Raw genomic sequence first — 14,734 nt, forward strand, 5'->3', positions numbered from 1 at the left:
TAACCTGCAGAGGACTTTTTTCTTTAAAAAATGCAATATATCAATAGAATTTATAGAGTTACCATATATGCAACAGAGTAGAGCACCCATCCACTTTGCCCCTGGAATTTTATGTCCCGTTTTTGACACTATTTCAAGAATTCAAGAATAATGAATTTATTTCAGAGTGTCTGGAGGACAGAGAAGCAACATCAGTCAGAGATTTGAAAAACCTGGTTTACAAGGGACAGCTGGCAGGCTGGAAAGGTTTTCTCCAGGAACAAAGCAAAAATAATGGCCTTAATTCATGTTGAAGGAAGCTACAAAGAAAAGGACATTGTTGTCCATGACCCTTGTGGGTGGGATAAGAAAGAGCAGGCTTATATTAAGCTATGGAAAATTAAGATTGTGCATGAAAGTGTGAGAAGTGTTTTTGCCATCACCTCTTAAGCCACCACCTTTTTCTAATAGCAGGGATACCTTAAATTACTTGAGCAGCGATAGAATCTCCATCACTGAAAGTTGTTAAGAAGAGAGAAAAACATAGGCCAGGCATAGCTTAGACACAGGCTTCTGCTTCTCGACAAGAAACTAGACTGAACAAGCTCTTGAGATGAATTCTGGACCAATCTTCTAACATTTGGTGGAGAGGATTTGTAGTTCTTTACTCCAGAAACAGTTGCTATTTTTCTCATTTGAACCAAAGACATCCACTAAGAAATGCTGACATTCATTATTCACAATGAATATGAAAAAGGTGCTTTGTGGAATTTCTTAACAGGAAAAGATATAGAACAGAAAACTCTGCTTTATAACTTGCTAAGTCTTTGAATGTGTTACAGAAAAAGCCCTAACAGATCAAAATTCAACTTCTAATAATGCAGGTGCTCCTAGCTCTTGAGACTAGCAGTTGTTTTTCCTTTGCACAGAAAGTACTAAGCAAATATCACCACTTTATTTTCTTCCAGCTTCATCCTGACATGTTCCAATTTTCCAAATCCTGTGTGCTTTAAGATGTTTGGACTACAGATTTTTACTTGAAGATTACATAAAAACATTTTATCAGAAATTTAATGGCTTGGTTTGCCATCAAAATCATACAAACACTGCAGAATTGCTTCTGGGTACCTGCTCTGAAAGGGATCACAATGAATTCCTAACATTTCACAATGAGAACGTACAAGAGAGTTAATTTCCCTCAGGAAGCATCACTTAGAAATTAGATTTAATTTGTGGGCAAAGAAGAAATGTTACTATTTCTTTTGTTAAAGTAGGCACTTCAGAGGGGTTTTGTGTAGTAACATCTAATGGATGGTGCACATTGCCCAAAACCCACACTCAGAATTGACCTGAAGGGCCAGCTCTGGCCTCTCCAGCAGCACTAGGGTGGCTCTCTGCCCTGAAACTCAGCAGGATCCATTTGTTGGGGCACAACACTCCCCTAATGAAGCTTTTGTACCAGCGCTGGTCCTCAGCCAGCCAGCTTCCAGTTCGGCAAAACAGCTTTCAGCCTTTTCCAGTGTTCTTTCACACTTGTCCATCAAAAGATGATTTGGAGCTCCTGTACTACATAATGACAGTAGTTTCTCTGCTTCCTGCAAACCAGGTGTAAGTTGGGGCATGATTTTAAAAAGTCCTATTAAATAATATTTTCCCCCCCGGAAAAACTGAGGCTTGCTTGCACCCGTCTGTGCAGACATGCCCATTAGCTTCCAGGCAGTAGAGGCTGGCCAAGATGTTAAAAGGCAAAACTGGCACATAAAAGTGCACATAAAGCCAAATTACAACAGTAAGCAAAAATACCAGGACTGCTTCTGACTTGGAAAAGGGAGGTTCCTATCTTGAGGATCTTCTGTTGCTTCAGGACATGATTTCCTTTTGACAACATTTTTCACAGAAGAAACATGATTTTACAGGTCAACAAATTACTTCCCAAATCAAGCAAACCCTGCAACACAATTCTCTGCATGGCTCTGCAAAGCTCTGCAGTAATTTTCATCTTGCATAATGCCAATACAGCAAAATTGTCTACCTTTGGTGCATCTACCAGAACAAAAGTAATAGGAAACTGCACCATTGTATGTTCATCTTCCTCTGCCAACAACTACAATTTAAAAAAAATCCAGTCCAACTACTCTTAAGTAATACATCTTGTTCCTCATGATTCAACTTTGCCCTCAGCTGAAGTTTCACCAATGTTGATAATGCCCAAAACTAGCTTAGCTTGGACTAGATCTGTACTTGCAAGTTTTTGGCTCTCAAAGCTCATCCTTACTCATGCCAACTATAGAAAATGATGTCAGTAGACCACTGAGCTCCTGAGGGGCTCAGCAACCACCAGTAAACTCCTCTGCAGCACATGCAGGCCCTATTTAACCACTGATAAAGCACCCTGCTTTACAAACATGAAAGATTAAATATTTCTTTGACTGTTAAAATCAGCTCAAAGGCTTATATTTACAAAGCGTGTAATTGCTACTGTTGTGCAATTTCACCAGAGGGACTTTATTACATCCCCAGCAAAGCAAGTATTACACAGCCCCTTGTAAAAGAGCTGTCCTGCATGTTCTCATTCCAACTCCAAAGTCACCTTTTGTTTCTCCCCATTAAAAAGTTTATCACTTCACATAACCTAGTGCCTTGAGGCTGACAAGACAGGTAAAATTCTTCACCCTAGAAGACAGGAAAAGAAGCTAACTAGAAGACTTTAGAAAAACACATTTCAAACAGTAAATTTAGGTAAGCCATTAAAAAAAGCCTGTTAATTTTAACTTACTAGATGCCTGGAAAGAATCTTAAGCAGCATCTATTAGGAATGGCATCAGTGTAGGGAATCTGCTAAATGGACCAGGTGGCCTATAAAGGCCCCCTCTAGACCTGCTTTTTGTGTGACTGTGCAATGGAAAGGAGCAAAGGCCACATTAAGCAATCTCTAGGAGAACTTCAAGAGCACCTGAGAAGCCTCTAACCTATTTTTCAGTTTATTTTGTTCTTCTCTTCAAGTAAGGAATTAAAATATCTTAAGGAATTTGGACAGCAATTATAAGCCTTTACAACAGCCAGCCTCAGGCAGTTTACTTGAAAACGACATTTCATGTTTTATGTTATGTTTTGCTTTCACAGGTTAAACTACTTTTCAGACTATGCTCCCATTTCAGCATGTATCTTATTTACTCATTAATCACTAGTTGAGAGTGTTTGATTATCAGTCACATGTCCAGTAGTTTTACAACAGGGAAGCAGAGCAGCCTCTTGATTCAATCTGACAAGAAAATTTGGGAGCTACATAGGAAGCATGCAAAAAGGCTCATGGAAATTGTTCTTGCCTCGACATGTACAGCAAAAGACCCACCTGCTCTCTCCAAGTCCCCAGTACTGTGTCTGGGGAGAAGCTTCCCCTGATGTGAATCACTACAGGTTCACTTAGAAAGACCAGGACTGTGACATGAGTGTTGCCCAGTAACTTTTCCCCAAGATGATGAAAATTCTGGTCTATACATAGATGTTAACTTTTCTACTTGGAATGATAAAAATAGTATTAGTTTGCTGGAATTTAACATCCAGTTGTCAGGTAGCAGACAGTGGAAGCCATGTCCAGATCCCTAAAAAAGACAACGATGAAAGGATGCTGTTGCTACAAGGCTGGCAAGGAGTCTCCAGAATAAAAAATATGCAAAGGTGAGACATTATTTCCTTTTATTTTCTTTCCCTTTTCCTACCCTTTATCTTCCTTCAGAAATACAGAAACATAAGTGAAAAATACCCCTTTTTTTTAAGGGGTATTACTACTCATAAACATAGATTCATTTTATGAGTGTATCTCACCTAGAAGAGAAGTAATTACTTGGGCTAACAGAGCAGTTTCTCCTTGTCTGAAAGGGAACATTTCTAGAAAAACTTGAAAGAGAAAACAACCTTTTTTCTCCCCTCACCCTGCTCCTTTGCTTTACAAAAAACACAGTAAAAAAAGAACTGCCTACTGCAACAACAATAAAAGATTCACTCTTTCTCCACCACCTCCTCTAAAAACACAAAGCATGTCTGTCTTCCTGTTTGCTTTCCTTGTACAGGCAGAGACACTGATGCAATCTCTCCTCTCTGAGAAAGGAAACACCCCTATCTCAGTCTGCATCTTGATCCCTCTCAGCAGCTTGACTAAGCAGATTAAAAGACATGTGCACACCAAGGCAGCATAAAAAAAGCCATAAAATAACAAAAAACACTGACTGCCAGTGCAATGGAAAGAGAAGCAGAGTCTGCTGCAACTGCTCAGGAATTAAAACAGGCTGGAAGAAAGCAAACAGGTCAGGTACATTGGAGGGAGGGAACTTTGAGCATCATTCCCAGCCTGTCATGTGTCTCCTTGGGCCCTGTGGGAACACAGAGATGGCAGCTCCTCCATAGCACTCTGTCACTCCCTCCTTTCATTCTTTCCCCACCCCAAAAAAAAAGAGCAGCTGCTGGCTTCTTCCATCACACCTACTGACAAGGTGAATCTGAAACATGGCACTGTCAGCTCTTGACAAAGTGTAACAAATCAAAGCAGGAGCCCACCACTTGTGTTTGGGGATCACAGGAAACTATTCAGGCAAATAACATATCCTACAAACAAAAGCAAGTGAGAAGGGAAAAGAACAGTGGTGTGATCATGCTAAGAAAGTGCATTTTTAAATGAGGAAGAGTCAACACTAATTTTTTTTCATAAGTAATATCTCAAAACAACATTTGTATAAATCACTAATCTGTTACTACACAGAATTTGGCAAGTAGTTAAAAAAAACCCACCCAGCTTTTCTTGACACTTCTCTTTCTAACCAGCCCCCCATATCACTTGGGAAAAATTCAATTCTGCCTGCAAAATAACCAATTATGCAGATATTGCACAAAAAGATACAAATACTTTGTTGCTTATCTTGATAATCACAAAAGGAGAATAAGCATGAAAAACAACAAAAAAGATGACATCATTGAAAAACCACAAAAGAAAAATGTGCTGCATTATGGTGAGGAGTTCTTTAAAAAAAAAAAAAAGACAAAATAGTAACAGTACAGAATTTATGTCCTCTGGAATGTTTCCACCAGAGAAGATGTGGGGACCCAGCACTTCACATCAACAGGGAAACAGATGAGTAGCAAAAGCTCCTGTTAGCATACACTGAGAAACAGTGGAAAAGAATGGATCAATCTATAGAGTATATCATAAACCATTGTACCATGTAAATAAAACCCATCATTTGTCACATACAACTGTTAAATCTAACTAATTCCTTCAATTTCTTCCAACAAGGTGATATAAAAACCATTATGGTTCCCTGCAGTCTGAAAATGTAAAGACAGTTTCCAGTTACAAGTCACAGCTACCCCTTCAAAAAGGATCACCCAGTTTGTACACCAGGTTCAGCATTTAAGATTTAGGAGGTGCTGAATAAATACTCACAGGTGTGCTGAAGGAACAACCTAAAATATTACAGGACATGTATGAAAATGCAGCTTTTATCTATGAGTATTACAAGTATTGCCTAAAAAGCTTAACTGACCTATAAAGACAGAGACATGGTAAGGACTTCAGCCTCATAAAGGTTATTTTTAGCTTTGTAATTCAGAAGAAGTACTTTTTAAGTACAAAGACTTAAGGTAGCAGTAAACCACTGAGGGAAGTTTACACTACTGCAACCTCAGCCAATATTTTGAATGGGACTTGGGAGGGGAAAAACAAAACAAATTAAGAAGAGGTACAGCACTTAGCACATCAACTGCATATGCTGCTACACTGAGCTCCCAACAACACAACTCCTCAGGGATATGATCACCCTTCTCTTTTTTGTGGTATGTCCAGCCTCACCTAAAATCACTTTATACCAGAGTTTGCACTAGGGTGCTTCCAGCAGCATCTGTAATAATCATCTTTGTTAATCTGCTGGAGGAATCAGAACTCACAACACAATTTGTACATATGAAATTGTTGGTACTGAGTACACATTATAAAGTTCACAGGAAGCCACTACACTGGCTTTCCAAGTAATTTTATAACAAGACAACAGCTCTGCAAATTACCCTCACATGCACTATAAACAATGGGAATGTTTTATAGGGGATTAGAAGATGAGGACCAAGAACATCTGCTAACCTAGTGAGGGCAACATTAAGGGTTTTGTAAGCCTCACAGTATCCCATGACTTCTCAGAATCTTAACTCTTGGGAAACTGAAAATCTCAGCTTGCTTTGACAGCCATGCAGCAGTTTCAGAAATACTCAACACCAACCAGTTCTATCAACAAGTGAAGCAGCCCTGCCCCTCTCACCCCACACAGCAGTTCATTCCTGCCCTCGTGGCTCCCTCCCTTTCTGCAGGTGTGAGCCCTGGAGTGAATCACAATTAGGAGTCCCACTTTAGCATTCAGCTGAATCCACCTGCATTTGTGCCCTGATCCAGTTTACCTGGAGCCAGAAAAGCGTCCACTTCAGCACAAAGAGATGAAGTGGGTATAAAGCATATCTGTTTGTTTCAGCAGCTGTCGTGTCATAAAAATGAAATAGAGAAAAACTTGAGAGCTTCTCCCCATTCACCTTAAAGGCAAACACAGCATTTGGCAGAAAATGAGTTCTTTCCCTTCTCAATTTTACTAAGCCATGACTCCGCATATTTCAGCACAAGGCTTCACACACTGGTTCCAGGTGCTTCAGCAGTACAAACAATTCTAACTGAGGTGAAGAACCTGTTCCTGTACCAAAGCAGGCTACAGGGCATTTGCTCTCAGCTTCACTGAGAATTTGATTCAAACAGAAGAGAACTGAATTGAAAAATGCCCAGGGTATATAAGCATATCAACCCCCTGTCTTCATACTCCGCATGTAGCACATGTCAATTCACATTTACCTTGCATCAACACTTCAGAACAACCGTGTAAATATCCAATGCTGTAGTTGTCTGCCAATGCAAACTTGGATACAAATGTAATCTAAAGTTTCAAGAGCTTCTGTAGTAATTTTAAAAATCATAGCAACGTGTGCAGCTCTTTTTCCCAGATACCAGTTACCTATGTACACTGCTTGTGTGCATAATACTGTCTTAAAATCAACATATTTGTTCCACTAACTCAATAGTCAAGGCCTACACTTCAGGATCCTGATGCACAAGAAACATGTGAAGCATCAGCACCCTCTCAGCAATGTGGAAATCACGTGTGATAACTCTCATTTATAATATAGACAACAAGGAGAAAGCTGCATAGCGAGGCATTTTCACTTACGTGGTTTATATAGAGACTCTTGCGTTTTTCTCTCACTGCAAAAACACAAAATATGATAGAAATATTACATGACTATTTTTCCTGATTAAGCTTCTTATACACCATTTATAATAAAAAGAACAGGCGGCTATTTACGTGCAACATTATAATTGCTTTTGCACTAACCAAGTATATTTATATAGCAAACACAGAAGAAACACATATCTGTATGCATAAAGGCATTTATGTTCACTAGCGTGGTGATGGGTTAAAATTCTCATCCATTGGGATACTTCACCAGGTGCTGGCCCACATGGGCATGCTAATATGCAGTAAGCTGCAATCCAAGGTAGCAGTGGCTTGGCCATTCTTGCCCAGCTCTCTGTGTGGGCACTCCTGAGCCACCAGTGCCTTCATCCAAGGCACCTTGCTGCAAAGTGGCCTACACTACTTTGCAGGTATGAAAGCACCTAAACAGCCACACCACGGAGTTAGCAAATTCTCATCACAGCTTACTGTGCACTAACTCCCACAGAGAAGCCTTAAAACTGTATGGATTACACCACTGCCCCCTATAATGATCAGGCACAAGCCTGAAGCTATTATTCATGTTGGATGTAACAATGAAAATCTATTTCCTTAGTGAGTATGAACCAGTCACCACAAGCAATGGTTGCAAGTCAAAGCCACAATTAGCCAAAACAGTCAGAAAGTAAATAGCAACAAAAAAGGAAATAGATGTATAAAGTCTTAATTGTCAGGAAAATGCTCATTACAGCTGATTATACATACTTTATTTCATTTTTTTAAAGCACTTGCCCAATTAACTCACCCCATAGAGAGCCTGCAGAGCTCTGTTCCAGTGAAAATAGCACAGCATTTAGGATACAACTCTGGAGGTTACTAACACATAAATCAAGCTGCAGGATTAAAATAATAATGGTTTCATGCTGTAGGTGATTAAATGCACTTTGGTGCATCATGATTTGAAAGCTATGCAAACCAATGCACTTAGCAAAATAAGAGTGTTCACAATGGTGGGATAGCCTGTCCATTCCCTGTTGGATGAGAAGCCATTTTCTGTGATTTATTATAAGCAAGCAATCTCACATAAACAAGGCTGTATGTGTGAATACTGTGAAATAATTGTGTTTAATGCAGACATAAAATGAAAATAAAAAATAAGAAAATACTTTGAAAAATCCTTACATAATTTTCCTCCCAGGGAGCAGAAAGGAGAATCATACATGACAGATGTTAGCCATGTCACTTAGAATATGCTCAAATCCACAATTATGGACATTGTATAAAAAATAGAATTAAACACGAACAGCAAAAAAGTTCTGATGATCTAGTAAATTGTTAAACTGCTTGAAATCCTGCTAAAACACTGCACTACACTTAAGTTCCACACACTGCATTTATCACCACACATAAGACATCTACAGGGGAACATAAAATGATGGTAGGTACTTCTAAGAACAGCTAAAGTATTTGTCCAGTATCACATATTGCAGTGTACAGGCAGTAAACAACTCTGATCAGCTGTGTGCAAACCTAATATAGTGCTTAACTCAAAGTTCATACCTAGTAACAGTGAAATTTTGAACACAGTTAAGTATTTAACAGTTTTAATCACAAATAATTATACCACATTCTAAGTTCTTCAAATCCTACAAAGCCAGCTGGCACATATACTCCAAATTCCATTTTAATGACCTTTATACCCCTTAGATTTTTTTCTTCTGTATTTGTATCCCTTACTCAATTCCCCATAAAGGTACAATCCTCTACTACCCAAAGCAAGAACATCACTCACAGCTCGATCCCATTTGCTATTGCCAGTCTCCAGAAGAACATGTTAAAATATTTATACAAACCCCTCCCTTTTGCCTCTGAAGCACTTCTTGTGCACATCTTGCAAGCACCATGCTGACCTCCTTTCCCTGTGTCCCCATAGAACAGAAATTCAGTTAGCCTGGCCTCTCAGGTGAGGCACTCCAGGAAGGCAGCTGCTCCTTTCCGTGCTTCTGGCTCACTCTGCCACAGTGTAAGGCTCAGCTCTCTCCAGAACACGTACCAGTGGGGAGTCAGGCAGAGCAGAAACACATTCTGTCCCAACCATTCTTTTATAATCACAATCCCCATTTTAAACAAGGGGAAGCCAACTATTGCACAAGGCAAAATGACTATAAAGAGGTAATTCCATCACTTGCCTTCAGTCAGATAAAAAATGCTTTGCTGCTCACACAAATCAGTGTGGTCTGCAGCAAGCCAAACCATCATGTTAGAATGAACCAGCATTTTGCAGCATAAACTCCTAACTGCAACTCCAGGATTTTGGATTTCAGGCATGGGGTTTTCATGACGTGAAGTCAAACAGATTTGGAGTCAGTTTAAACAATTCAACTACTACTTTTTTTAAATATTATAAAACTTGAAAGATAAACTCTTCAAGTAGAGCCTGAGATGGTGCCAAATTATCTCAGTTTTCCTCATTCTGCAGTTAATGACCTACTCCTGTTGCTGCAGAAACTTTCAACTTTTACTGTTGAGCTTTTGCAATAGGAGGAATTTACCCTGAAATTTAAAGGGAATGAGGAAATACACACAGAGGCATCTGTGTGTATTTGTATGTATATATGTATTTTTCATTGTGCTGTAATAAGAACTCTCACTGTGCCATTTCTATACATTTACTTTAATGTCAATCATATTAGGATCAAAAACAAAATTCTTCATTATTACAATTATAGGAACATCTTGTGTTTTGGAAGTGGAATTCCCAATAACTGGCAGCTCATCCAATTTTGTTTTAATTGAGAAGACTGGTCCCAGCTAACACTAAAGACAAAGCAGCTTACTCCACTTCTACCTGCCTATATAAATATAATTTGAAAATCTTTTTGTCTGAAGCCCATTGTTGCACTGATACTGCAAAATTTAACCAGTACATTGAATGTGTAAAGCCCAATCTTAGTTAGAGGGGTGCAGCTGGAGCCCACTGACAGGTAACACCATTACCAGCACCCTGGAGGAGCAAACACTGCCTTCTTGCATGAAGAAAAGGTAGTTCCATTGTTGAAGTGCTGTTTGGAAACCCTGGGTTATTCACCCCCACACCCTAAATAGTACTAAATAATAAAACCCACTAAATAATGGGTTTCCAGTCACCCACAGCTCACTGGCCAAGCTCAGCAGATTAAGGAGAACTTGCATAAAGCACTCACAGAAGTTAAAAACATAACAGGCAAGATTCTGTACCAGCTCCCTAAATAGGAAGAATTCCACACATATGATTCAGTATCTAGAAAATCCCCAAGAGTGATGGAAACATTTAGAAAAGCTCATCTAGCTAGGAATCAAATTAATACTTATTGTCATTTTAACTTTTCTCTAGATTCATGGAATGCTCAGGTAATTAAAGATCCATTCAGACTACTGACTAAGAGGGGCAGGACAATTTACATGCTTAGCACAGCATCCAGGCTTCACAGAACAAAGACAATTAGAAACCACTTAATAAAACCAGATGCCACATCCTGTCTCATTCTATTTGTTGCTCTTTGTTCACATGCTGATCACAAGCAGGTCAAGCACAGCTTTGCCAAGGAAATATATAACACCACCAGTGAGGCTCAAAGAGCACAGAGCTACCAGAGAGCCAAACATGGAATTGCCTAAGATAACACTGGCAAGTCAGTCTAGCACCTAGTGATGGACTTGGCCATCTCCCTTTGTAAAACCATGAGATGTACACTCACAGCCAGAGCCAGATCCTGGATGAAACCCTGAATCCTGATGTCACTTGACTCTCTGTGTATTGTAAAATGTGCATTTTAAATGTCCACGGGTCTTATCTATAGAAATATTTTATCTTACAGTCAACAGGAAGGTTTTCCAGCCCAATACTATTCAAGTAATGGAGCAGTTATTTGCCCAAGTTAGGTGTTTTCAACACAGCTAGCTCAGCTCTCCTCTTCTACATCATCTGAAGTAGTCTTGGGGGTCCCCTAGATTCCACAGTAACCTAACCTGTCAGATGACAGCCCTACCTGCCCTGAAAAATCCCTCTATTTTCCTCTTAACAAGCACTTTATTGCATTTTGGTTAGGCAGCACCCTTGAACAGTGTGCTAACTCCTACACCTCACTTGGTTCAACAAGGGGCCCAAAGTACAGCCAAGCAAAATCTTTACTACTGGGAGCTGTCCCACCAGAACACAACAGCTCTTGGCAACAAATCAAGAGATAAATGTTTGTAGAATCCTTTTATTTTTATACAAACAAATAGGCTCTGTATTTTTTCCAAGGTATCAAGGACAGCTGAACTGATCTTACACTCCCATTGATAACACCTCTATAATGTTTCACTGAATTCATTGCCCTTACTCAAAAACATGTTCTTCACACTACTTAAACTAGAACAAAGCTTCATAGACCAACTCTAACATAGGTGTAAAGATTTTTGTAAAATGCTTAAAATTAGCTTGATATTGCCATAAATTAACTGCTCCTATTACAAGAAAGAATAATCATCCAGTCTGGTCAAAAACTTAGTTGTTGAACTTGGGTCTATTTTGTCCTTTCTTTCAACAAGCTGTAACAAGAAACAAGTAGCATCCATATGGGATTAGACAGTTTCAAAACACAGCAAATTCACTATAAAACAGACATCAATCCTCATAGTACAACTATAGAAATATTGCCATATTCATTTGCCAGACTACCAAACCAGATTAGTATGGTAAATGGCATCCAAACCCAAATAATGAGGCATTGAAACAATGAGGGCTGAATTCAGAAGGAGAGTCTCAAGGTCAAAGGAGGTACTCACATAATCAACTCTTCAATTAGGGTCTAAATGTATATCCTCTTTGTTCTAGTCATGCTCAAAAACTAGCAAAAAATATACAGTAAGTGAAAACTACATTATTTTTCAAGTGATGTGTTTGACACTGCAATTTACTATGTAAATCAAAAGCAGCATTTATAGGCAGCAGAAAGGAGGACAAAGAATTCATGCTGAACAGTCAGAATTAAAATGCAGGAACTGCTTTGAAAGTCCGGCTAGAAAATAATGTGTTTTGTATCCATTATTCATTTATTTCTAAACCAACATATCATACATGTCCAACAGGGAACAAAAGAGCCACAGTAAATGGCTTCTATTCTACTAAACTCTATCAGGAGGCTTGTTTAATAAATATTAATTTTAGAGATCATTTTGTCTATGTATAAAAAAAATCAACTAAACTCCAGAAAAACATGATTATATAAAATCCATAGCAAGAGAAGGAAAAGGAATGATGGGGTAGGATGGGAATTATTTTGTTAATAAAATCTAGTACTGAACTTATTTACAGTATAATTATATCAGAGAAACCCCGGAACGTCTTTTTAGCTAATATAAGCTAGCATTTTTTAAAAAAAATTATTTTCTACACCTTTTTCAGAAGCCTAATGTTCAGAGTGCTAAAAAATTTAAAAAACAGACAAAATATTTTCAATTTAGAGAAAACATTTCTTAAAATATAATTATATTGAGCTCCATCCATATTTGTACTACTGATCTGACAAGACAATTAACTAAAGGTGTGACTACTTAAAACTAACATGATGCCTCTAAATGCCTCTTTTTGGGGAGAGGGGGCCATTGCATATTAAAGGACTATCACATGCATTCTAACAGAGGGTTTAGAGATAACTACTGTAATAAATTCAGTAACCTACCATCTGTTTGTGATTTACTGAGAAATATCGTACTGGCCCGTGGATGATCTGATGGGTTGAATTCCATGTTCAAATCTGGAAAGAAAGCACAGCACAAAAACTATTTATGATTATTCAATGGCAGACACAGATTTTCTCATTCTTTTTAGTAAGACCAAGTTTACATACTTAAGCAGCTACTGTAAAACAGAATCCATCTTGAGGCCCACTTTTTTATCCTTCTTTGCACAAGTGGCTCTTTTTGGCACACAAATCATTTGCATCAACACAGCTTTGGGATTAGACTTCAGTTCTAAGGGCTGCTTTTGGATTAAAACAGATAAAGCAGCTTCAGAAGCTGGTATACAAGAAGTCAGGAATTTCCCATTTACCATCCCTTTCTTCCCACCAGGCCCCAAAGCCACAGCTTGGCACAGGAAAACAGCTTGTTATATGCACTTATTGAAGAATTAAATATTACAAACAAATGCACAACCCTCTACATATAGACAGGTTTCCAAGATTAGACATGATTTTAAAAAAAAAGTAGTTATTGATACTCAATGTAAACAAGTAAACTCTAGGCTACAGTGTTTTATGTGATCAAGATTAGAAAAACATGGCACTTCCACATATTAACACTCTTTGCTGTAACAATTTGTAAAAAAGAAACAAAAAACCCCCACAACTACAATAAAGATCTCAAAAACCCCCAAAAACGCCAACCAGTCCTAAAAGATATTTACCAGTTACAAATTCAAATCTATCATACATAACACAATCTTCTATGAATGATTTTCCTTATCAACTTTAAAATCCATTGAATTTATTTGTCCCCAAATTGCACTCTACTACCCATTTGCTAAAGCTTACAGGCCTGTATCCACTAGAAAACATGTTCCTAAAACAGTACATATTTTTTTAGCATTTCCTTGCTCTCCCAGAGTGGCTTTCTCAACCTCAGCTCTCTTACATTTTATTTCCAAATGTACATTCTCTTGTATTTTAAGCAGGCATTTATGTGAGATTACATAGGAGCACTAACATTTTTATCTTCTACGATTATCCCAGAATTTCTACAATTCTCTCATTCCCCTTTCATATCCTTGTGAAAGCTCAGTAATACTGGAAATTAAGCCCCAGGTCTTAGGAAAAGAAAACAAAGTGATTTTGCCCCAGGGTCAAGTTCTTCTGTCTACAGCTTTCCCTGTAGCTTTCCCTTTCCCTGCTCTCCTTGCCCTTCTATTTAATAATTTACCAGGTCTTCCACTTGACTGCATTTTTCTCCTTAGCACACCTCTTTACAAATGTGCCTTCTATTTGTATTTTTCCATTTTATGCTCTCTTGGTTTCCTTTTCACCTCCCTGCACTCTGTAGCCCATGAGATGAGCAGCCTGACATGCTGCTGGAAACCTGAGCACAACTTCTGGAAAATATTTGATCTTTCTACAAGGAAGACCTGAGAATGCACAAGTGCAACTTCTCAGCTGCAAATCGTCTTCTCATCTTCTTCTCTATTATCATTATCATCCATGCCACAAAGGAAAGGGAATCTAGGGATTTCAAGGGAAAGCTATTCTGATTGTCCCAGAAATCAGACAAGTTTGGAGAATACCCTAAGAATGTCATCTTATGTTAGGAGTTCTGACTTCAAGGGACTATGAGCTAGAATGTTTTCATGTTAATCTATGCATCTTATTTCGACATATAGAAGAAAAAAATAACCATCCATTGACATAGACAATGCTGGTATAGACTGTGTTCCATTTCAGGATGGTTTTTCTGTTAAGCTGAATTCAAGATGCTTCTCCTTA

At 38.5% G+C, this 14,734-nt stretch overlaps 1 protein-coding gene across 5 annotated transcripts in view; it reads right to left on the reverse strand.

Moving 5' to 3' along the window:
- The window catches only part of CCNY (cyclin Y), a 120,283-nt gene that overhangs the window by 33,907 nt on the left and 71,642 nt on the right, over positions 1-14,734 (reverse strand). For 2 of the 5 annotated variants that reach the window (XM_059473687.1, XM_059473697.1), the window contains exons 2-3: positions 12,941-13,015; positions 7,230-7,264 (exon numbers count right to left, since the gene is read on the reverse strand). In XM_059473687.1, the coding sequence (XP_059329670.1) occupies positions 7,230-7,264; positions 12,941-13,015 (110 nt within the window). Of the gene's footprint in view, positions 1-7,229; positions 7,265-8,417; positions 8,554-12,940; positions 13,016-14,734 lie in introns of those variants that run through there. The other 3 variants (XM_059473725.1, XM_059473716.1, XM_059473707.1) reach the window with 2 other exon arrangements.

The sequence above is a fragment of the Ammospiza nelsoni genome, chromosome 1, assembly GCF_027579445.1.
Source record: "Ammospiza nelsoni isolate bAmmNel1 chromosome 1, bAmmNel1.pri, whole genome shotgun sequence".
Taxonomy (NCBI): domain Eukaryota; kingdom Metazoa; phylum Chordata; class Aves; order Passeriformes; family Passerellidae; genus Ammospiza; species Ammospiza nelsoni.